At 41.4% G+C, this 22505-nt stretch overlaps 1 protein-coding gene across 1 annotated transcript in view; it reads right to left on the minus strand.

Moving 5' to 3' along the window:
- LOC145359334 (uncharacterized) overlaps window positions 1–22505 on the minus strand; it is a 30907-nt gene that overhangs the window by 8179 nt on the left and 223 nt on the right. The window contains exons 2-42 of the mRNA XM_080213930.1: window positions 20638–20832; window positions 19205–19218; window positions 19075–19098; window positions 18913–18957; window positions 18407–18508; window positions 18223–18294; window positions 17781–17825; window positions 17516–17569; window positions 17142–17195; window positions 16779–16832; window positions 16483–16536; window positions 16256–16309; window positions 16074–16118; window positions 15441–15494; window positions 15292–15336; window positions 15127–15180; window positions 13097–13195; window positions 12417–12461; window positions 12214–12312; window positions 10974–11027; window positions 10715–10822; window positions 10545–10598; window positions 10336–10434; window positions 9186–9239; window positions 8872–8970; window positions 8014–8067; window positions 7720–7773; window positions 7136–7189; window positions 6967–7020; window positions 6177–6221; window positions 5975–6073; window positions 4797–4904; window positions 4600–4653; window positions 4118–4171; window positions 3728–3781; window positions 3134–3187; window positions 2717–2824; window positions 2529–2582; window positions 1318–1371; window positions 672–833; window positions 75–182 (exon numbers count right to left, since the gene is read on the minus strand). Coding sequence (XP_080070056.1) covers window positions 75–182; window positions 672–833; window positions 1318–1371; window positions 2529–2582; window positions 2717–2824; window positions 3134–3187; window positions 3728–3781; window positions 4118–4171; window positions 4600–4653; window positions 4797–4904; window positions 5975–6073; window positions 6177–6221; window positions 6967–7020; window positions 7136–7189; window positions 7720–7773; window positions 8014–8067; window positions 8872–8970; window positions 9186–9239; window positions 10336–10434; window positions 10545–10598; window positions 10715–10822; window positions 10974–11027; window positions 12214–12312; window positions 12417–12461; window positions 13097–13195; window positions 15127–15180; window positions 15292–15336; window positions 15441–15494; window positions 16074–16118; window positions 16256–16309; window positions 16483–16536; window positions 16779–16832; window positions 17142–17195; window positions 17516–17569; window positions 17781–17825; window positions 18223–18294; window positions 18407–18508; window positions 18913–18957; window positions 19075–19098; window positions 19205–19218; window positions 20638–20832 — 2846 coding nt within the window. The remainder of the gene's footprint in view (window positions 1–74; window positions 183–671; window positions 834–1317; window positions 1372–2528; window positions 2583–2716; window positions 2825–3133; window positions 3188–3727; window positions 3782–4117; window positions 4172–4599; window positions 4654–4796; window positions 4905–5974; window positions 6074–6176; window positions 6222–6966; window positions 7021–7135; window positions 7190–7719; window positions 7774–8013; window positions 8068–8871; window positions 8971–9185; window positions 9240–10335; window positions 10435–10544; window positions 10599–10714; window positions 10823–10973; window positions 11028–12213; window positions 12313–12416; window positions 12462–13096; window positions 13196–15126; window positions 15181–15291; window positions 15337–15440; window positions 15495–16073; window positions 16119–16255; window positions 16310–16482; window positions 16537–16778; window positions 16833–17141; window positions 17196–17515; window positions 17570–17780; window positions 17826–18222; window positions 18295–18406; window positions 18509–18912; window positions 18958–19074; window positions 19099–19204; window positions 19219–20637; window positions 20833–22505) is intronic.

The following is a 22505-nucleotide window of genomic DNA, read 5'->3' on the forward strand; positions in this document are numbered from 1 at the left end:
ATGTAACATGTTGCATTGTCTATATTATTATTTCAGCAACATTGCAGAAAGAAAGTTATTGCCCTGTAACTTACAGTTTTGCCTTGGAGACCCATTGCGCCACGCTCGCCTCTTTGTCCAATCAAGCCAACCATACCACGCAGACCAGAAAGACCTTGAGGTCCAGGCAAACCGGGTGCACCCTTTGCGAGAAAGAAATTGAGAAGATATATGAGGGCTCAAACATTACTGATTGCATTCATTTTAATAAATTGCTTCCAAAAACAATTCTGCATTCAATGTCAGTAATTACTGGCTGATTGGTTAAACATAAAAGGCTGCCTTCTTTAAATAATGCATGATGGGGAATGAGGGCACTACGCTGGCAAACTTTTGATACAATGGGTACAAACGGAGTAAAACAGATTGTTAGGAGCTTAAAATGTTTTGGCTTTCAGTAATATATTACAGTGTGAAATTTGACTTCTTAAGTGGGACAAAGGTCAGTAGATTGGGCACCTGTTATAAATGCAATCTGATTTTCCTCACCATCATAGTTTCAGATTACATTATTATGCTTTATTTCAAATGATATTTAACGGGAGAATTTTTCAACTGACCACATAATGTCGGGCATTGGGATTTAGTGCTCAAAAAGCATTGATTGCAAGTCTTGTGTATTTTGAACTTACAGAAGGACCATCAGCACCAGGAGAGCCCTTCTCGCCAGGGATGCCAGGAGCACCAACATTACCAGGTTCGCCAGGGCGACCAATAGGGCCGGTTTCACCACGAATACCTTTAGCGCCTTCCTTTCCAACAGCACCTGGTGGACCTGCGGGACCAGCATTTCCCTATGAATGAAGGCAACAGTTAAAGTTTTAATGTCTCAAGTCGTAATCTAAGTAACTATGGCAATAGTGAAGGAAACGTTCCGAAAATGTCCTTGAATTACTAACTAATATTGCTAATGTTTTGCAAATCTGTGAATATTTTGTCTGAGATTGTATCAATAAATAATATCACAATCACTGTACCGTAATTTTAATTACAATAATGTTTAAACTTATTTATTAGTTCAAAAATAGGCTTACATTAACACTGCAAAGAAGTTACTGTGAAAACCCCCGGTCGCCACACTCCAGCGCCTGCTCGGGTACACTGAGGGAAGGCACAGTACCCGGAGGAAACGCACGCAGACACGGTGGGGGGGACATACAGATGCAGCACAGACAGCGACCCAAGCTGGGAATCGAACCGGGGTCTGCTGGTGCTGTGAAACAGCAGTGCTAACCACTGTTAAAAAGTCTTCTTAAAATATTTGTAAAATGTACTTACACTTGGGCCAGGGGGACCAACTCTTCCGGCAGCACCAGGGAAACCAGTAGCACCCTAAAACAGAAGAGAAAATAGTTACAACAATTCATTCTTTCAGTTATATTTTCTCTATTAATATATATGCATGTAATACAAAATGCTAGTACAGCAACATGGGAAGCATTTATATTCATCGTGGAAAATGAGCATTTTCAGAACTATCTGACACTGTTTTAGCAGTCATTTATTGGATGCAAAGATCAGGTAAATAATATTTAAACTCAAATGCTTCACTTGCAAAACTGTTCAGCACATTTTCAATTCGCATTCCACCATGCAACAGCTCCGAGTTCACGGTTCCAAACCTAGCTCACTCGTCCTGTTGGCGGATTTATAGAAGTGTGAAAGATCTGAGCTCGTGTGCCAAATCTTTTGGCCAGCAGTGACAGCAATGGCACTTGCCACTGACCTCGAAGAAAGTTGCCCACAGAGATCTAATGATCTTTCTGCCCTTTCCGGGCAGCTCTGGCATCAAGTCAGTGGGATGTTTTAGTCTGCAGCAGCAGAATTACCAATAAGCAGTCAATTACACTGACGTACTGACACACTAAACCAGGAGGTTAAAAACATCAAATGTTCTTTACTTCCAAACTTTCATACAGCAAAACATTTTCTTTTGGAAAATGTGGATTTTTAAAAATTATTGTGGAGAAATTTGACTCCAATAATATATTAGCTTCTCAGGGTGTGTAGCCATGAGTATAGTGTTAGTGTGCCCTTAAAAAAAACAAGTCACCTCTCATTCAATGAGGTGTTCAGTTAGTGGGGCAAACAAGAGTGGGCGTTCTCAATCTATCGGAGTTCCCACGGATTGCAGTCTCTGGAGTTGTGGTTTGCAGGGTGGGAATAGACTGTGCATCCTCTGAATAAGTGCACCAATACTGTCAACAACTTTTGGATCTCCACGTCAATCTGCACAGGTGGCAATTCCACATCTGTGCAGTCACTCTCAGTGGTGTAATGATGGTCAACACACCAACCACCTTGGCGTCATTATGGCTGCAAAATTCAGGCTGATACGGTCAAGGATAAGGAAAGCCAAGTTAACGGGTATAAATGCAAGGGATGGCTTAAGTCAGTCTCCTGGAATCCAGAATAAAACACATACCAAATGCCAATGGAAGGTGACACGGCATTGAGGAAGATTTGAGTAACTCAAAATGTGAACTTACAGGTGGACCTGCAGCACCGCGAGAACCTTTAGCACCAGGGGGACCTGCAGGGCCCTGTGAACATAGAAAGAAATGGCCTTATCTTAGATGGAGACATACATCAAGGTTTTGTTAGTAAGTACAGTTCTTTTCTCAAGTTAAGAACAGAGCTTTAGGAGCACCTTTATGTTCTATCTCGAGTTACTTACAGGTGGGCCAGCAATTCCAACAGCACCAACAGCACCTGGAGGACCGGGATCACCCTTTGCGCCAGTATCACCAGGTTCGCCTTTAGCACCAGGTTGACCATCTGCACCCTATGAAGAAAGGAAAAACTATTTTCACCTCAGTAACACCAATGGCTACGTAAATCCTCATAAATTGTCCCCATGCTCTTAAAGTCCAAATACAAAATTATGCGTATTAGGTAACAGTTGTTATTCTTAATGTATGGTATTATGTAATAACTACATTACTTTTACATATCCTGACAGGCTTGACTGTTTTTCAAAATCTACAGCAGAACCAATCATGTACAAACTTTCATGTACCAAAATAAGTTTCATGTGCGCATTGTATTTGCCAACAATTCATAGCTTTTGAGATAAAAAGTTTACAATACTTACAGGGGGACCAGCAAATCCAGCAGGGCCAGGGGAACCAGCTTCACCACGTTCGCCCTACACAGTAATGAAAAAGATCAGATACATGTATCACCATCAATGAAGCTTCAGAGTGGAGAAGAAGTTGGGTTAAAAAGGGACTTGCAAAAAAAAAATTAAATAATGTACAAATTGAAAAGACATGGAGGTCCGTTCTGTTGGGAGGGGGAACCTTGCAGGTGGATGACAGAAACTATTTCTCTCAGAGAAGTTGTGAATCTGTGGAACCCACTGCCCCAAGAGTGCAGTGGAGGCAGAATCAGTCAACAGATTCAAGAGAGAGATCGAATTGTTTCAGGTGAAAAGCAGGAGAAAAGGGAGCTGGCAGGAAAGTGGAGGTGAGATCAGAGTATGATCAGCCATAATCATGGTAAATGGCTCAAATGCCCACTCCTGCTCCTAATTCCTATGGAATTGTGGATGTTTGGCCCATGACGTTGCAATTCAAGCCAGCCGCATGTTGGACATACCAGCTGTACGGGGTGGGGAGGGGGGAGGAAGAGGGCTTTAAAAATGTACTGATTAATGTATGTTTTGTATAAGCTAAATATTACTTACAGGAGCACCACGAACACCAGCTGGACCAGCAGGACCAGGAGGACCAGCTTCACCCTACAACCAATGGATACAATGAAGAAACAAATCAGAACAACATATAATGGAGAAAATATCAGCTGAAAATATTCACGCCGTGCGTTTCGTCAACTATTACGTATCAAGTATTAAACCGATGATATAGCTACGGCGAAGAAAAGTTGCTGCATTGTGTGGTGTAGTGATTTTAAGAAAAAAATATAAGATCTGTGGTTCACTGGTGTCATTTTAGGCATTAATTCTATGTTATACTTCACGCATGTTGAGGATGCATATGGTGTATGACACCACGCTTATAGTTCCTTTAAGAAGGATTTTGACAGTGAAATAAGAAGCGTAATTGAGAATGCGTACCTTCTCACCAGGGGCACCAGAATGACCAGGTGGGCCGATTGCGCCAGTCATACCCTAAAAAAAAGACCACATTTTGAAATTAGTTTGAAAATTGTTAGTCGCTCTTGACTGCGCTGAGAAATATGGCAGAATGTAAATATGAGCGATTTTCAATATATCAACATAACACAATAAACTCACTGAGTCTCAGCTCCCAGTTTGGAAACGTGCTCAACGGGAGGTGCAGGAAGGATTCTGCTCAGTAATATCACCGCAGTTTGGAATCCCATTAATGACTGTTTCACACGGCCTCACTCGGGCCTGGAGCTGTAAAATCCCACCCCGAGGTCAACGGACCCTTCCACTGCCCGCCCCCTGCCCCTTCCCATTCCCGTGGGCAGTCGAATTCTGGCGCACAGGTTTGGGAATTGGTGCAAAGTTTTTGAACTTTTATCAACGGCCATATGCAGGATATTTAAAAAAAAAAATACATGACCACTTACTCTTGCGCCATCTTTGCCTGGAGCACCATCGCTTCCCTTTGGACCTGCCTCGCCCTGTGTAGAGGAAGAGAAGCCGAGCAAAGCAGTTATTGTTTTTGGTCACAAATGAGCAAGTGGCAAACAGCATTTACGGTTTTGTGAACGTTCCAGCCAAAGTGGAAAAGAACTTGCAGCATAATTGTGCTGAGTATACTCACTCTCATACCCTTGGCACCAGGAAGTCCACTCACGCCACGGTCACCAGGCATACCCTGCATACCAGGGGCACCTTGAGCACCAGGAGCTCCAGGGGCACCAGTATCACCCTGAAAAGGACAAGCAATGTAACATTTACGGAAAAGACTAAGTAAATATAAGTCAGTACTTTCACACTTTAAATGAATGTATTCCTGCGTTTGATAATACGTTGTCAGTGGTGAGCCATGCACTTTTTAAAGTCACGCGCAGCTTTGGAGGCTTTAGATTAGCTCACCCGAGTAAGGCAGCAATGTTTTTCATGTTTCGAGAAAGAGGATGGGCTTTTTTACAATTACTTTTGTGTCTCTTGGGAAGCTCTCGCTATGCTGCTTCCATCATACACAGGTGCTACACTGAGGTATTGGGCGGGATTTTGCGGCTGAGCGAGACGGGAAATTCCTGCCCCAGGTCAACGGAGGTTTCTGTTGTTGAACCCTCGCCCGCTCCAATTCTGTGGCGGGTGAGGTGGTAGAGTTTCGGCCATTATGTTTAAGGTGGTATGGTTTAAATGGCTGTGTTGTACTTGTACCTTTAAGATGGGTGAAGGTGTGCACTAAAGTACTACCCTCTTCATGTATCCTGGGCTAAGCCTATTCTAATCCTTGCTGCATCCTTCTCCAGACTGGCACACCAACCCAATTGTTCTGGATGTTCCTCTGCCTGAGTGGCACCTTGTATCCACCATAAAGATGCAATCTCTCCACTCCCAACCTTCCAGCCATCACCTGATATCTGCAAAGGTTGCTTCACCCATCAGCCTAAGCGCCAGCTTGCCCACTTCTGACTTCAAACATTATTTTCCCAACCCAGTTCTCTGACACTTGCAACTGAACCCCGTCTATCTATACATCTTTGGACACTAAGGAGCAATTTAGCATGGCCAATCCGCCTAATCTTTGGAGTGTGGAGTGTGGGAGTAAACCAGAACATCCAGAGGAAACCCACGCTGACACAGAATATGCAAACTCCTCACAGACAGTGACCCGAAGCCAGGAACTGAACCCGGGTCATTGGCGTTGTGAGGCAGCAGTGCTAACAGCTGTGCTGCAAGTTGTTGCCAATGTAGAAATCCTTTATTTAATTCCATCAGCGAATGTAAATTCTGTCACTTGTTGCAATGTTGTGTGCGAGGATTTACCTTAGGACCATCGTTACCGGGAGATCCAGGAGCACCGCGTTCACCTGGGGCACCAGTGGCACCGGCAGCACCGCGTTCACCTGTGAAACCTCTTTCGCCCTAAAGAAAATAGGATTGGGCCATTAGGAAAAGATCATGAATGCAAATACTTTCCATTGCTAAATGATCTTTACAATTGGAATTTAAAATAAAGATAACTTACTCTTGAGCCAGTAGCACCAGGAGCACCAATATCGCCAGGCAAACCCTATTGCACAAAAATAAATAGAATTAAAATCCAAAGAAACACATCTCACACAGGCAGTAAAGCGATAGCATTTTTGTAGGACAGTTTCTCCTTTATATGTTAACATCTTGTGTCATTTATTGGACCCAACCCATGCAATAATGTGCCATCGCAAGATCTTAGATATATTAGGATGGGATTTTCTAGTCCTGTCAATGGGGAGAACCTTCTATGGCAGCTTTGGCCTGCCCAGCCAACCAATATTCCTGGTGGAAGTGGGAGTGGGGGGGGGGGAAAAGGGAAGGGGGGTGGCAGAGAATCCCACCCAAAGTCTCAGTAAACAGGGAAATATTTTCTTTGCCCCAAGCAAAGTTGAAGATATAAAACCTACGGAGGGAAAAACTTTTCCTATTCATAGCATCAATACAAAAAAATCCTCTAATTTACACCAATTTTCCTTTCTATCCAGCAACCTGAGATTGGAAATTGGAGAGGGGTAGAGATATAAGTCATGCAAAGATTTAGTGGCGCTCATTATTACATTCGCATTAAGGGGTAATGTAATCCTGTTTATGGTCAAATGGCAATGAAATCAAGATTATAACTTAACCCAACCCTTGGAGGATCGTGAATACCTGTTGCCAATAATGTTAAGTTAACTTCATAATTGACCAAATGTTATGGGTGTATCCAGCACTAACATTGAATGGCTATTATATGCTGGTAATAATAATATTCCATTACACCTCTCTGGCGAGATACATACCTGCTCACCGGGTTTTCCAGCTTCACCAGCAGAGCCGGGAGGACCAGGAAGACCCTATTAAAATAGAATTGGGATATTGTGTGTTGTTAGTTGAAATATTGATCCAGAGTAATGTCACAAATGATGTTACATCATTACAAATTCTGAAGACTATTGAAGTGTCTCATACCTGGAAGCCAGGGGGACCTGCGGGACCTTGTTCACCTCTGTCACCAGCTGGGCCCTGTTTGATAAATGATAATCACAGGTTAAAATCTTGGGTTTGGATTAGAACAAAGAACAAAGAAAATTACAGCACTGGAACAGTCCCTTCGGCCCTCCAAGCCTGCACCGACCATGCTGCCCGACTGAGCTAAAACCTTCTAGGGACCATATCCCTCTATTCCCATCCTATTCATGGATTTGTAAAGAACAAAGAAAACAACAGCACAAGAATTGGCCATTAGATTAGAGTGTACAATATTTTATATCCACAGAAACCATGGATAAATATGACTGAGTAGCCAGTGCATCCCCTTTCTAATGATTATCTTCAAAAATATAAATATAATATTAATATTGAAACATAAGCAATTATTGTATAGTCTGTTTGGCTTTGGTACAAGGTTATGTAAAGCCAAAGAAAATGGAGCCATTATTATCTTTGAAGTGTCTTCATTTGCCAATTTGTCTCCAACATAAGGTTGGGGTTGCTTTGCTATGTAAGCTAAGAACTTTTGTCCAATGTATTAGATTATTAAGTATTTTACTTACAGCGGGGCCAGCTGGACCAGGGGCACCGATATCGCCATCTTTACCAGCGGGACCCTATGAGGAAAAATGTTGACATTTTTTATTACATTGGTTGGTGATAATCCATCCTCTGTGAAATGCTACAAAGTGAACCTCCAACACAGAAACCCCTGAATGTTATTCATAATCATGTTGAATTAGTATTGGCATGAAATGCAGCCAGTTTTACGATCTGCATTAATTGAACGAATGGTCAAACCTTTTAAGATAACCGAGAAATGTATAATTTGGGCTAATGCCCTGAAATAAACTTACCACTGCACCAATGGGGCCAACAAGACCTCTCTCACCAGCTTTGCCAGGCTCACCCTAGAGGATAGAATGTATGATTAATTATGGGTATCATAAGATGTGATCATTTAAATCAATTGGATCTCCTTACTTCCCATGTAACTAACCACCAAATGCTTCACGCTATCAATTTTTATTTTGTGCAATAATCTATCAGAACCCTGAAGTCTGGAAAATTGTGATATCAGATAGGTACAAATATCTGGGACTCATATAACATGCCCTGTTCTCTGTTTTAACAAAGAATCTACCCCATAATGACCACCCATGTATCATGCAATCAAAGTCAGGGCTGGACCATTTGTCTTGGCACTAATGCTTTCATCTCCCAACCTGGAGCTAAACCTCAGGCTAGTATGACTGTATTAGGGCATATCCTGAGAAGGCATTCGATGCTTTAACCCCTAGAACCATAGAATCCCGACAATACGGAGGGAGACCATTCAGCCCATCAAGTCTGCACTGACTCTCTGAAAAAGCATCTCACTCAAGCCCATCCCCATAACCCCACGCATTTACCCCGCTAATTCCCCTTACCTACACATCTTGGGACGCTAAGGGGTAACTTAGCATGGCCAATCACCTAACCTGCACATCTTTGGAGGAAACTGGAGCACCCGGAGAAAACCCATGCCGACATGTGGAGAACATGCAAACTTCACACAGACAGTCACCCACGACTGGAATCGAACCCGGATCCCTGGTGCTGTGAAGCAGCAGTGCTAACCATTGTGCAACCATGCGGCCCATGAAGATACTGATTCTCATTAAAAGGACTGTGATACCTGCTGTGTCGCCTTAGATTTTGATTTTCATACTTACAGCAGCACCTTTAGGGCCAGGGAAGCCCATCACACCAGGCTGACCTCTTGGACCAGCAGGACCAGCTGGACCAGCGCGACCATCTTGACCAGCTGGGCCCTATTAGGTTAAGGTAGAATATCAGATAGTGGCAGTTTGTTCATACTACACCTAGATTTCTTTTATATATAAATGTGGAACAAGTTTAAAATGCAACACCATTACTTTTTAAATTTCAATTCTATTCTCTCTGTATAATGACAACATAGTATCTATCTGGTGAAAAGCTTTCAACTAATATTCTAAAATGCTTTCTCCAGGAAAGAAATACTTACAGGGGCACCAGGTTTGCCATCAGCACCGGGACTGCCAGGGCTACCAGTCAGACCCTAAAGTAAAAAAAAATGAATTAACACATTAGTACATTTTTCAGAAACATTCCTATGCTTTACACACACTGAGTTGCTGCTAGACAGGCAACCTCAATGATTAGAGTGCACGCTACACAAAGCAATGAAGTAAATTTACAATTTATTTGTGTCTGAGATGTTTACCGCTTTTCAAGAAATGTCTTGCATTCCTGTACGTGCACCTGAACAAGTATAGCAGAAGCCACTGAATGACATTGGGTGGGATATTTTGGTCACACTCGCCCCAAGACCGGAAACGGCGCGCTCAAGGTCAACAGAACTTTGCATGGTGCGTCACGCCCCCACACCCCCTGCCCGCTACGATTCCCATGGCGGGCGGAACGGGACAAGTCCCTCCATTGTCTATACAACTGAAGTACTCCCAAAGGACTCTTACAATCAGCTTCAAGCACAGAATCATGAAGTGGTTTCCAAACTCGAAGGGACAAATGCTCCCTGATATATTGAGCAGTCTCAAGGAACAAGATCTTTTTAACATCAGATGTTGTCACTTGTGATCTGTTGTGCTTGATCAAATATTTCAGTGTTTTAAAGATAAATTGAACCTTAATCCTTTTATTTTGTAGTATATTCTACAGCTCATGCAAGGTATACTTGGGTTGGCATTCTCCAACCTCACAAATGACTGGGATTCTCCAGTCCCGCTGCTGTGAATGGGAGCGCCAAAATTCTCCATTCTTGCTGGCAGCAGTGGCTGGGCGAACGAGATCGAAGAATCCAGTCCTTAGTTACTCATGATGTCGCTGTGTGCAAAATTATGCAAAACCAAATTTCCCTCCATTTGCCAATTTTAGCAAGAGTATAGAATAAGGGACATGATTTTGCAATTGCAGCTTAAGTTTTTTGCTATAATTCACGAGGAAAGAAAAATGTGTCCCTTATTTCATACATTAATATTCCATCTTGTAGTGGGTACTGCATCATATATACAATTTATTAGTGCGTTTTTCACGCTTTTGCAGTTTTCTATAGTGATAGTGTTTAAAAAAAAACATTGCTTAAGAAAGATCCCAATCCCTTACTCCCCAGTACCTTATCCTAGTCAAATACTCACTCTTGCACCAGGAAGACCGGCCTCACCAGGTCGGCCAGGTTCACCAGTAGCGCCTTTGGGACCAAGAGGACCAGCGGGACCACGTTCACCTGGAATACCCTGGAAGAGGACACGCACAGGAAGTGAGGAGTTTGAAGGAATTTGCTGACTGCACAGCTCCTGTAACACTGAACAAAACAGAAGACGCTTTTTTTGTTGAGTTTACTTACCTTGGGACCAATAAGACCCTCAGCACCAGGGAAACCACGGTTTCCAGGGCCACCCTGCAATGGAATGGAAGGTAAAGGGACAAGGTTATGTATTTTGTGACGACCATAGAGACTGGCAAAACATCAGGTGACGGACTTGAAATGTGGATGAAAAGAAGTGTTCCACTTACGCGTTCGCCAGGGCTACCAGGAAGACCCTGAACACCAGGCTCACCACGAGCGCCCCTCTTGCCTTCCTCACCAGCTGGGCCAGGGAGACCTTGGACACCAGTGGAACCCTAGAAAGTATCAACGATACAATCAGTAGCCATTCAAAAGGCGCAGTCGACCTGTGCATTATCATACAGTTTGTTTATAATTCCAATTACATTGAAATCTATGAAGCTGTTCAGTGGAAATAATTGCTTAAAACTGATGATGAATACTTACAGGTTCACCTTTTGCACCAGGTTCACCTTTGGCACCAGGAGCACCAGCTTCACCCTAAGGTTAAAAGAAACATATATTAAAAGACAAAAGGCCAATGGTGACGCAGGTTTCTTTCTTAAAAAAGTAATGAGATTCTTTCTAACATCTTGACCCTAAAATTCTACAGAAAATTCCTTGGTAAAGGACCTATGAGGGATTGGTGGAACATTTTGGGGGAGACAGCACAAAGCAGTTTTCAGCTGTTGATAGAACCCAGGGTCAGGGGTCAAAGAGCATTAGGGCCTAGGTAGCTTCCTGAATATGCATTGCACCATCTAGGCAGACCCACTAGCCTGCCCATTTATATTTGTAGTTAAAATATTTCAGATGGTATATATGTTCCTGTTGACGATTAATAATGGATGAAGAGAGTGTTGTCCATACTATTTTTAACTGATTCATCAATACAGCATAACTGCTTTTTTTTTAACCTAGATTTTACATTAGCCTTCATATTAACCCTTAGGATACTGATGATGAGTGTCTTGTTTTAGTGGCCATCAATTCTCTGGGCTGCTGAAGAGAATGTTCTTGAAAGATGAATATATAAAATAATGGATCATTTGTTTAAGGGATGGGACTAGTTCAAAGGTTTTGAGGAAAAAGCAGGATTAGGCTATTGAGTTGGATGATCAGCCAGAATCGTAATGAATGGTGGAGCAGCCTCGAGGGGCCAAATGACCTCCTACTGAGCCTACCTTCTATGTTTCTACATAAAGCCTGATGTAATAAAGCTCGACTGAATGGTAAAACAGTCGAAATCAGGTCGAATCTTCAGTCCATCGGTGGCCACATTTCCAAAATAATTGTCCAATTTAGGAAGAGAGGCCAAATCCTTGGACAGGTGGGGCAAAGGATAGAATACAAGCTAAAACAGAGAGGGAAAGTACAACCTAAGTGACTTAAGCTCTTCTATTTGAAGTTGCTCTGTAAGTATACATTTCTGGTGGTATAAAATTATATTGCAGTTGTTAAACTAATTCTGAAGTTGGAGTCACATAATCCTGTCATACTGAAAGGTTCTTTTAGTATCAGAGTGTGTGACTTGAAATCTTGAAAAAGAAATGGTTAGCCTGGGGAAACCCCAGAACCTGAAGCACTTAAAAGTTTAATCCAATCTTCCTCCCACTACAGTGGATGACCCAATGATTACAGTGATGGCAAGCAGATACATTGCTGTGGCAATGTAGCAGCTACTTACCGTGTTACCCTTAGGACCAGTAGGTCCAACAGCACCTTGTGGGCCACTTGGTCCTCGTGGGCCAGGGAAGCCAGGAGCACCAGAGATACCGGGAGCACCCTAGAACACAAGCAGATAAAATCATCATTCAGTGCTTTCAGGATTTCTGAGAAAATTTCACTTCACCACAATAACTCAGAAGGCAAAAGGAATGATTTACTTACAGTTGCACCTTTAGCTCCAGGTTGACCATCAGCACCAGGGCTGCCCTACATGGTGGAAAAAAAGTAAATACATTAGTGGGAGCAATGTTTAAGAAAGCACATCTGATTTGATTTATTATTGTCACATGTATTAACATACAGTGAAGAGTACTGTTTCTTGTGTGTTATGCAGACAAAACAGACCGTTCATAGAGAAGGAAACGAGAGAGTGCAGAATGGAGTGTCAGAGTCATAGCTAGGGTGTAGAGAAAAATCAACTTAAATGCAAGGTACGTCCATTCAAAAGTCTGATAGCAGCAGGGTAGAAGTTGTTCTTTAGTCGGTTGGCAGGTGACCTCAGAGTTTTGTATCTTTTTCCCGAAGGAAGATGGTGGAAGAGAGGATGTCCGGGGGTGCATGGGGTCCTTAATTATGCCGGCTGCTTTGTCGAGGCAGCGGGAAGTGGAGACAGAGTCAATGGATGGGAGGCTGGTTTGTGTGATGGATTGGGCATCAACATCAAAGATACGTTAACATTGTTAAGGTGGATAGTCTTTTGAATTTTCAAATAAGTGGTTAATTTGCCCATTCTCAAGGCCAACTGAGGATGGGCAACACATACTGAACTTGCAGCGATGCCCAAATCCCTCGAAAGGGATAGGCAAGAAACAGATTACCCCCGTCCCAAACCAAATACTCACAGGGGCACCAGTAGGGCCAGCAGGTCCGGGATTACCGGGTTCACCACGAGCACCAGCAGGGCCATCAGCACCACGACCTCCGGCGGGACCAGCTTCACCCTATACCAAAACCAAAGAAGAGATTTTAATGGAACAAACTGCTCCTTTCATTGCAGTGTTAATGCAACAGCAACACAGGCCTGGCGGAAATATCCAGGTCTTCCAATAGGACTAGTACATGTTCATTAACTGAAAGGACTCCATTTTAAAACAGCAATTGGTATTTTGTTTAGGTCTGACAGCTAGGCGATGCAAAATTATCTAACTAGGATCAAGTGACACAGCAAGGCAAGGGTGAAGAGAGATTATTTCCAGACAGGTTTCGGTAGCTCTTTCATTTTAAGGTTTATTTATTAGTGTCATAACTAAGCTTACACTAACACTATGTGTGAAGTTATTGTGAAAATCCCCCAGTCGCCACACTCCAGCGCCTGTTCGCGTACACTGAGGGAGAATTTAGCATGGCCAGTGCACTTAACCAATATGTCTTTTGGACTGTGGGACAAAATTGGAGCACCTGGAGGAAACCCATGCAGACACAGGGAGAACCTGCAGACACCTGGAGGAAACCCATGCAGACACAGGGAGAACCTGCAGACACCTGGAGGAAACCCATGCAGACACAGGGAGAGCCTGCAGATCTAAACCGAGTATTGAACCTAGGTCCCTGGCACTGTGAGTCAGCAGTGCTAACCACTGTGGTACTGTGCTGTCCTAAGACTATTCAGTTTGAACTACATGAACAGAAAAGTTGGGTGGCTTTGCCCTGTGATATATTGGCTGTCTTAGGATGTGACCATCATGAGCAACTTGTCACTCATTGATATCATATCAATGGATGGAATGTTAGATTAAAATGGGAAAAGATATTCATCCAACCCAACAGATTGGATTATTCATAACTATATTGAGTGAGAATAGAGAACAGAACAGCTATTCTACATAGTAAACTAAAAGCATGTATGAACGTGTATATGAAATTAATGGAGTTAATTCACAGATTAGCAATAATCTCACTGAAAGGTAGACAGGCTTTAGGGGCTAAATAGTCTGTTTTATTCCTATGTTTTAAATATTCCTAACTATCATGTAATTCCAAGGTAAGGCCTGTTAATGCTTTCAATGTCCTGTATAAACCTCACATCATATAATGATGAATTTGTTTATTTTCTCTTGGCTTAAATCAAAGTATTCTGCTCTGTTACTGATCAGCTTGGCTCTACCCTGGACCTCTCACAGATGTTGATCTGTGAGCATTTTTATAATGCAGGAGAATGTCTGCCCTCCCCACTTTTGCGATTCCCTTTAAAGGCACACTGTCTTTTTATTCGGAGAGAAAATGCTCCGGACTCACTGCCTGCCTCTGCACTAACAGAACTCGTTCCTCTCTCCCAAAAGGAGATAGTCAACAGCTTTTCACAAAGCTGAATAATGTCAATGGGTCTTGACATCACTAAGAGAGAGAAGCCCACGCATTCTTCTCACATCATGGGAAATGCAGTAGAAATATCCTTTAAATCCAAGCCTGTAAAAACAAGTAGTGTGATGAGGAAGCGTGGTTCTTCTGTCTTTTAGTCCCTTAAAGATAGTAGGATGAGTCAATGGGAGGTATGTTCTTAAACATGGAACATTGAAGATTTGATTATGCATCAAATTTGTAAGGCAGGCATGGTTTGCAATACTATGTGACCAGTTAAAGTTTAGTTTGCCCCAACCTGACGTTTGTACTAAGTAGATGCTTAATTTCTTAATTTCTCTCCATTCAGACACACTTGCCAAGGGGATATTAGTTATGGCAGGAGATAACCGCAACGCTAAATGCAAAATTGTGGCTTATATATGATAGATGGGTTCTTGATTAATAAGGGGATTGGGCTTATGGGGAAAAGGCAGGAGAACGGGGATAAGAAAAATATCAGCCATGATTGAATGGCAGAGCGGATGCGATGGGCCAAGAGGCCTAATACTGCTCCTACGTGTTATGGTCTTACCTTAGCACCAGGAGCACCAGGGAAACCAGGGGGACCAGCTGGACCAACGGGACCCTGAAAGGCAAGATTCAGATTGTATTACATTCAGAAGAAGGCAGACTCGGGCGAACAAGCAGTAGAAAGGTTGAGAAAACATGCTGGTCGAAGTTGACAAAAGATACTTACAGGTGGGCCAGCAGCACCAGCAGCGCCATCATTACCACGGGCACCCTACAATAGTTAAAGGAAGGACTCATTATTATATTGCTGCAAGTCACATCACGAAAAATCATACAGCCTTCCCAATTCGTTCACCAATGTAATTTTGTACTCACAGCAGAGCCAGGGGGTCCAGATCGACCTCTCTCACCGGGGATACCACGTGCACCCTGAAACAAGGCAATGTGAGATGTTATTTCTATTCAATTTAATACACAGCATTGTAAATGTAGAAAAATGTGATGTAATAAGTGTTTTTTGTCAATACTTTGATGTGAAATCAATTGCAATGGTTCCCTATAAAGCTACTAAATTTTGTTTCAAATGTAGAGCTGCAAATTCCATGAGATTCCCTTGATCTTAAGCTTTAGTGGATCAGAGGAATGCCTAACAAAATTGCTTGAATGGCAGCTGTTAGTTGGGGGCTCCAATCAGGAACCTGCACAAATATCAGACATAGGTGTCAGTATAAAGTGATGTTCTCTCCCTTATAGTCATGTCTACTTTTGCACCCAATTATTGAATGGAAGAAAGTGGAGACCAGAATAACAAATTGCTTTCCAAGCAAAGTTGATATAAATGTTAAACTGCATAATACAGGCCCAGAGTATCTTTACAGCTTAGTAACTGGCCTTGTATGTAGCTTTCAAAACAAATGGATTGTGTATAATAAATGGGTCTCTCTTATTGCAATTTCCCAAGAAATACCATCGAGGTTGTGTTTGCAGGAAAATGAATCACTTGCTTACCATTAAGCCAGGGGCACCATTTTCACCAGGGGCACCAGTTTCACCCTATTGTAAATGGAATAAAGATCACAGTTAGAACTTATTGTTATACCAATAAGACTGAATATTGTGCAGAACTAGATGGGAAGAGAGGACACTGAAATGAACGCTCATTCCGCATGTAAGGAAAATGGAGACATTACCTTAGGGCCAGCTGGTCCAGGATCTCCCTTAGCACCATCTAGACCATTGTAACCCTGTTGAGAAAGGGCAGAGGGATGAGAAATCGGGCTCTTTAAAGCTGAACAATAGTTCACAACTGAATTTGTCTTTACGGATTCAAATCGCCATATAAAAAACATTTTGTATTCTTTACAAAAACATCTTTGTTCAGTACATTAATTTGACTGAACTGTGCAATTAAACTTACTCTGTGTCCCTTGATGCCTGGAAGTCCGGGAGTTCCGGGAAAACCACGAGCACCCTGAAAACATAGGAAAAGTCTTGTAAAAAATGGGAATTGTCTTAAAAAAACATGTTTTATGAGGTGCACTGATTTGTGTATTTTTCATATATAATTAATAGATTTGAAAACTGACTATTTCAATATGCCATCGTGCTCTGGTGGCTTTTTTTCAATAGCTAAATGTGGTAGACAAATCTAACATACTGTATTATATGGGTGTTGCACTTTGCTCGATAAATATTGGTGGGCAAGTCCATTACCTGAGGGCCAGGGGCACCACGGTCACCGGGACGGCCAGCTTTGCCATGTTCACCCTATGGAGAAACAGAACAAGCTCAGCCATTTATAAACTGCTATGGAGATTAAAGTCAAATATTCTGAATGAAGCACAATACATGCATTTAATGTTAGATGATATGAACAAGGATTGAGTTTAAAATCTTATATCAATAGTGACCATATACTATTTCAGTTTGGCAGAATCGATTAGATTCAATGGTCATAAACACACTTGTGAAACTAATGTTGAAAGTATTGCTTAGTTGCAGTCAATACAGAAAGAGCAGCTAGTGGCTGCAGGTTATTGTGCTCAGTACATTTACACACCATTTGCTGCTACTTACATCATCACCATTCTTGCCAGGGGGGCCAGGAGGACCACGAGGACCCATTGGACCCTAAAAAAATTAAAAACGTATAGGTAACAACGCTAAATACGTCATAACCAGAAATAAATAACGCAGCATTGTTAACGGGGCAAAATGTTCATGCCTTTTATAATTGGCTGAAGTTAATGATTGCTGATAGCTGGCATTAGAATATTCTCATATCTAAAAATTATTTGTTTGGGGACCTTTCTCCTCAAAGCATCAATGGTCAAGCTCCAGCTTGAGGTAAGTTATTAGAAAATATGGTAACCATGCTTCTGAACAATTTATGAATGAATACTACATCCTTATGGGAACCGTGGCATCATTTCTTTTACAGGATTACTTACAGGTGCACCTGGTTCGCCTGGTTCTCCTTGGTGTCCCTGGAATCCTTGAGGACCCTAAAGATTAAAGAACATTAAGTATATATAATTAATAAAAGCCTGTGTTCTTTTCCAACTAAATCCCTAGCCTCTCTTCATAATAGAATCAATGGATAGCAACAACTTTAACGTTTACATTTTGGATTAGCCTCCATTCCACTAACTTCTAACAGATCTTTTTCTGAGAATCAAATGCTAACCAATATTTTAAGAAACTTTTTGTACTTACTGGTGTGCCGGCTGGGCCGGGAGCTCCTCTGGGACCCATTGGACCCTGGGTAAAAAAGAAGACTTATTCAGTAAAGAGATATACATGTATTTTACCTTCCATTGTTAAATAAAAGTAACCATAACAATGTGTTCACATTTACCAAACCAAATCAAAACAAATGTGATAAAAACATGCACTTGCTAATCTTTTCCCTCAAGGCAATGTACTCTACCCTCAACTGATCTTAAGTGCCTGGTTCTGTTACTCTAATCTATTCATAATTGAGATGATCTTTCCACCAGATCAAAGTTAGTTCTGCATATCTTCACTGTTTATGACTACCTGTGACATGTTTTACTTCAGGAGTGCAAAAATGACCTAAAACATTACAAAGCTAATGGATGCATTGCTGCCTCTACTCTTACATATGTTATATGGAATAAAGATCAATGGCTCATACCATGGGTCCAGGCATTGGAATACCGCCAGATGTTTTCTCACTGAAGCTACTACTCATTTGAGGGAGGAAGTTCTGGAAGAAAGCAAAAGTTATTTTAAATGTCTGACACCTGCAACAATGTATTGGGAATGATTAGACATGTGGCACTGTTTGTTTCAGTGGGAAAACACTGAGAGTCACTCACTCCGCCAAGGCCAGATGTTCCAGGTGGACCAGGGGGACCAGGGGGGCCGTCACGACCTGGGGTTCCTGGAATTCCATCTCTTCCTGGTAAACCTGGAAGTCCCTAAAAATGCAAAAGAAAAGATTATAATCATTTTTAAAGTGGAAAATATTGCATATATCACTTCACTCTGGCTGCAATCATTGCTATGTCAATGCTCATATCTGTCACCATTTCCTTAGGTGCCTCTTCCCGTTTATTGTCATTTTCTGTGTGGTGTAAACCTCTAAAGCCTCTCCATCATTTTTAATGCATTCCTTTTCATTTTAATGCAACTTTAAGAGGCCAATACTCTTAGCCATAGATTATGAATAATTGGAATATTTTAAACTTCAGTTCCTGTTGATTTTAATAGCTGGGTATAGTTGCCCTCTATTGTCATCATTTCAATCAGTCATCTAGACTTCTGGTAGCTTTTTATAACTTGGATCTTATAATTGGGGGTAAGATGGTAATGCCCTACTTACTCTATCACCCTTTGGACCAGGTTCTCCCTTGGGGCCTTGAGGTCCCTGAAAATAAATGTATAATCATTAAGATTGTAAATAAATGTAAGTTTGAGGAATTACACTATATTCATTTGCTTAAATCAGTTTTGTGGCTTGTATATGAAAAGCACTTCTCTTTACCTGAATTTCGGGGCCAGTGGGGTACTGAAAGAAAAAGAAATTATAAGTCAGTTAGTTAAATGTTAAAAATGACAGGTGGGTAAATTTGTTACTTTCATATAGTCTCTTAGTGAAAATATGCTGTACTTACTGTATCTGGTCCTTCTGAAATAAAAACAAAAAAAAGGATTAATCTGTAAACAGGCCTTCTCAAATAACAGAAGAAGTCACAATGACAATTCTGGAATGACAGATAATTTGTTTCCTGTACATATTTTTGCAGGGCTGGGACTGTTAGAGCTTTAAATTGGTTGTAAGGCTGCTACATGGATTGGGTCTACCGGGGGAGGGGCAGGGGGGAGTGGGATGTGTGACATCGGCATTGAATCATTCAGTGATGTCATAACTAATGCCCAAATTAAAAATACTAAAACAGTTAAACTGGTTTCAACAAACACCCCTTCCAAATCAAATAATCTAGAAAGTGACACAAGTCTGGGCTGTTCTATCATGGACAGTCATTGAGCTCTAACTGAAAAGTGACTTGTTTATGTTTGCCTTTACAAGTCAGCCCCTATATTTCTGTACTGCAGAAGCTCAAAACATTCAATGTCACTTTGAAATGATTTGGCAAAAATGTTTCTCAACAAAAGAAGTAAATAGTCATTGTTCTGCTTTCCTGTAATCATTGCTATGTTACTGCATCAGTTACCACACCAGTATCAAATTACATTTTTTATTCATAATAAAGTTCATACCCATAACATAAATCTTGTCAAAAGTTATATAAGATAACATTGACAATTATCGACTTTGAAGACGGAAAATAAGGCATAACTTAAGGGGAATTAATCAAATCCTGCATCCTCCAAAGAGGTTTATACATTTATTGCTATTATTTTCACCTATATACACATAGCTATTATTTCCACCTTTTAAGATTAAAATATTGCTATTACTTACCACCTTTTTGGTGGAAACTTTTATTTATATATATATACGTACATATTGCAATTCTTTTTATAAGCCACTTTTTTATGGCTTATATATATGTACATTGCTATTTTCCAACATTTTAAGGTTCACATATATTCACATTGCTATGATTCCATCTTTTTAAGGTTAGTAGGTATACATTGTTATTATTTTCCACGTCTTAATAGTTAACATTAATACATACATTGCTATACCCCCATCTTTTTAAGGTCAATATGTATTTTTCTATTATTTTCTACTCTTTAAGGGTAATAAATCATCATTGCGATTATTTTCCACCTTTTAAAGTGGAAAGATATATACGCTGCTACTATTTCCCATCTTTTATGGCATATATATACATTGTAATTACTTTCCACTTTTTAAATATGTACACGTTGCTATTATTTTCCAACATACTTAAGGCTAATGCATATATTGCTATTATTCCTAATCGATTTTGCTGTTGATAATTAAGAAGGGGAATTTGGTCATTATATGAGTTGATCTAAAATAGTTGTCAGGTGCTGGGCGATAAAAGCCTGCGGCAGCTTCAAACAATTGCACTTGCCAAAGTGCCCAAAGCAAAAGGCGGTCAGTCACACTTACGTCCTTGTTCAGGGCAGATGGGGCAGCATTCTCCGAAGGGGATTTCAGCATTGGGGCAGTCGCTGGTTTCCTCGCAGATTATATCGTCACAGAGGATCTGGCCATTGTCGCAGACGCAGATCTGGCAGGCCTCGGGTTTCCAGATGTCTTTGTCTTGGTACTTCTCTCCATTCTTCATGCAGCTCTGTCCGTTAGCTGAGATACAGACAGGGCAGGAGGATTATTAACTTATGCTCAACCTAGCGCCCTCTCATGCACAGAAATGCAAGGACCGAAAGAAAAATTGACCAAGGTTAAACTTGGGGCGAAAACAGCCAAAAAAATTGTCCCAAGTTCAAACGGGCTGGAAAAATCATGCGGATTTCTATTTATTCGTTCACAAACGATGCAAAACAAAACTGTAAATTACATATTTTAATAAAAATGCTTTAAACGGCGGGTGGTATCAGAATTTCGTAAACTGCACCAAATCATGAAATACTAGATTTAAGTTGCAGCAGAGTTCCTGTTTTTTTGCTGCTTTTATTTATATTTTTAAAACTATATTTTCCTTTACATTTAAAAACGTACATGTCGATGTTTAATTAAACATACATTGGACTCATTAAACTTTCAAGCCCAACAAGAAATTCAACAGATGGCGCTCAAGCTCTATCCTACATTCACTGGACAAGTTACCCAATTGCCAAACACACGCCAGCAGTGAGTGAATGGCCACAACTCAACCAAGCTCCTCCACCAATCCACTCAAACTGAATTCACTTAAAACTCGCCCATGCGAGATTGGGCTACATGGTGCCGGAGTAAATTAGACCTTGGTTTTCTTGGGGGTCTGGGGTGGGTGGGGGGCAGGGGAGACGGCGGTGTGGTGGGATGGGGGGGCGGCGGGGTGGTAAGTTGATCGCTCCACTTGACTCACACAGTACCATCTGGAGATGGCGCTCTTGAACCGCGGCGCTGAACTAGCTCTCAGTCCTGAATGGCTAGACGCAAACATCTGGATTGCTTCTATCCCGAACACTGTAACCTTTCCCCCTCCCCTTGCACATTTCAGTTCCCGGGCTTGAATGTTCAACGAGTCAATTTTCGACATTGCAACCACGACCTTGTTCTTCCCAAAAAAACCTTATGTCTATAATTCTTTGAGCACGCTGGCATCTTTTGATGAACTTAGAATCAGATAAAGTTACTCACAATCGAATCTAGATTGCCTCCCTCCAATGCAATTTACCCTTTTTTATCATTCCTTTTAAAGTATCTTCCAAAATCACATTGTGAACTAGTTCCCTGCCCACTATTTTCTTCAAAAAGAAACAAACTTTTTGGAACTTCGCCTCGCAGGGGACTGTTCTGACACACCCACTCGCAAGGAGCAGCTGTTTTGAACCAATTGTCTGCTGCATCGGTTCCCCCTTCAGTTCCAGCTACATTTTTTTTTGTCCTTTGTTCTGTTCGCCTCTCGTTAAACGTGGAGGATGCAACAAATCTTCAACATCTGGATGCTGGCGCGGGGGTGTTGGGGGGGGGGGGGTTACAGACAGTCTAGAGAGTCACGAATTAGCTTTGTGCTGCACAGTGTGCGTCCTTTTAATGCACTAGGGATCGAAAAAACGATTCCATAAAAGGGAATTCCTTGCAGCAAACTATTTCAAAGTGTTTACATAAGTGTTTTTTCAAATAATCGGAAGAATCTGGAACTAATGGCAGGAAAACTTTGGCTTAAGTTTTCGAGTTACATTTCTAAGAATTTCTAACTTATTTTTTCCCTCCCTCAGAAATAATTAAAAAAAAAACAAAAGCCACACATCCCTCTGGAACTTCGCAGCAGGTCTTTTTTTTTGAGAATTCCCTTCCCGAACTGAACAATA

Source organism: Carcharhinus amblyrhynchos, chromosome 27, assembly GCF_965287045.1.
Source record: "Carcharhinus amblyrhynchos chromosome 27, sCarAmb.v2.hapA, whole genome shotgun sequence".
NCBI classification, from domain to species: domain Eukaryota; kingdom Metazoa; phylum Chordata; class Chondrichthyes; order Carcharhiniformes; family Carcharhinidae; genus Carcharhinus; species Carcharhinus amblyrhynchos.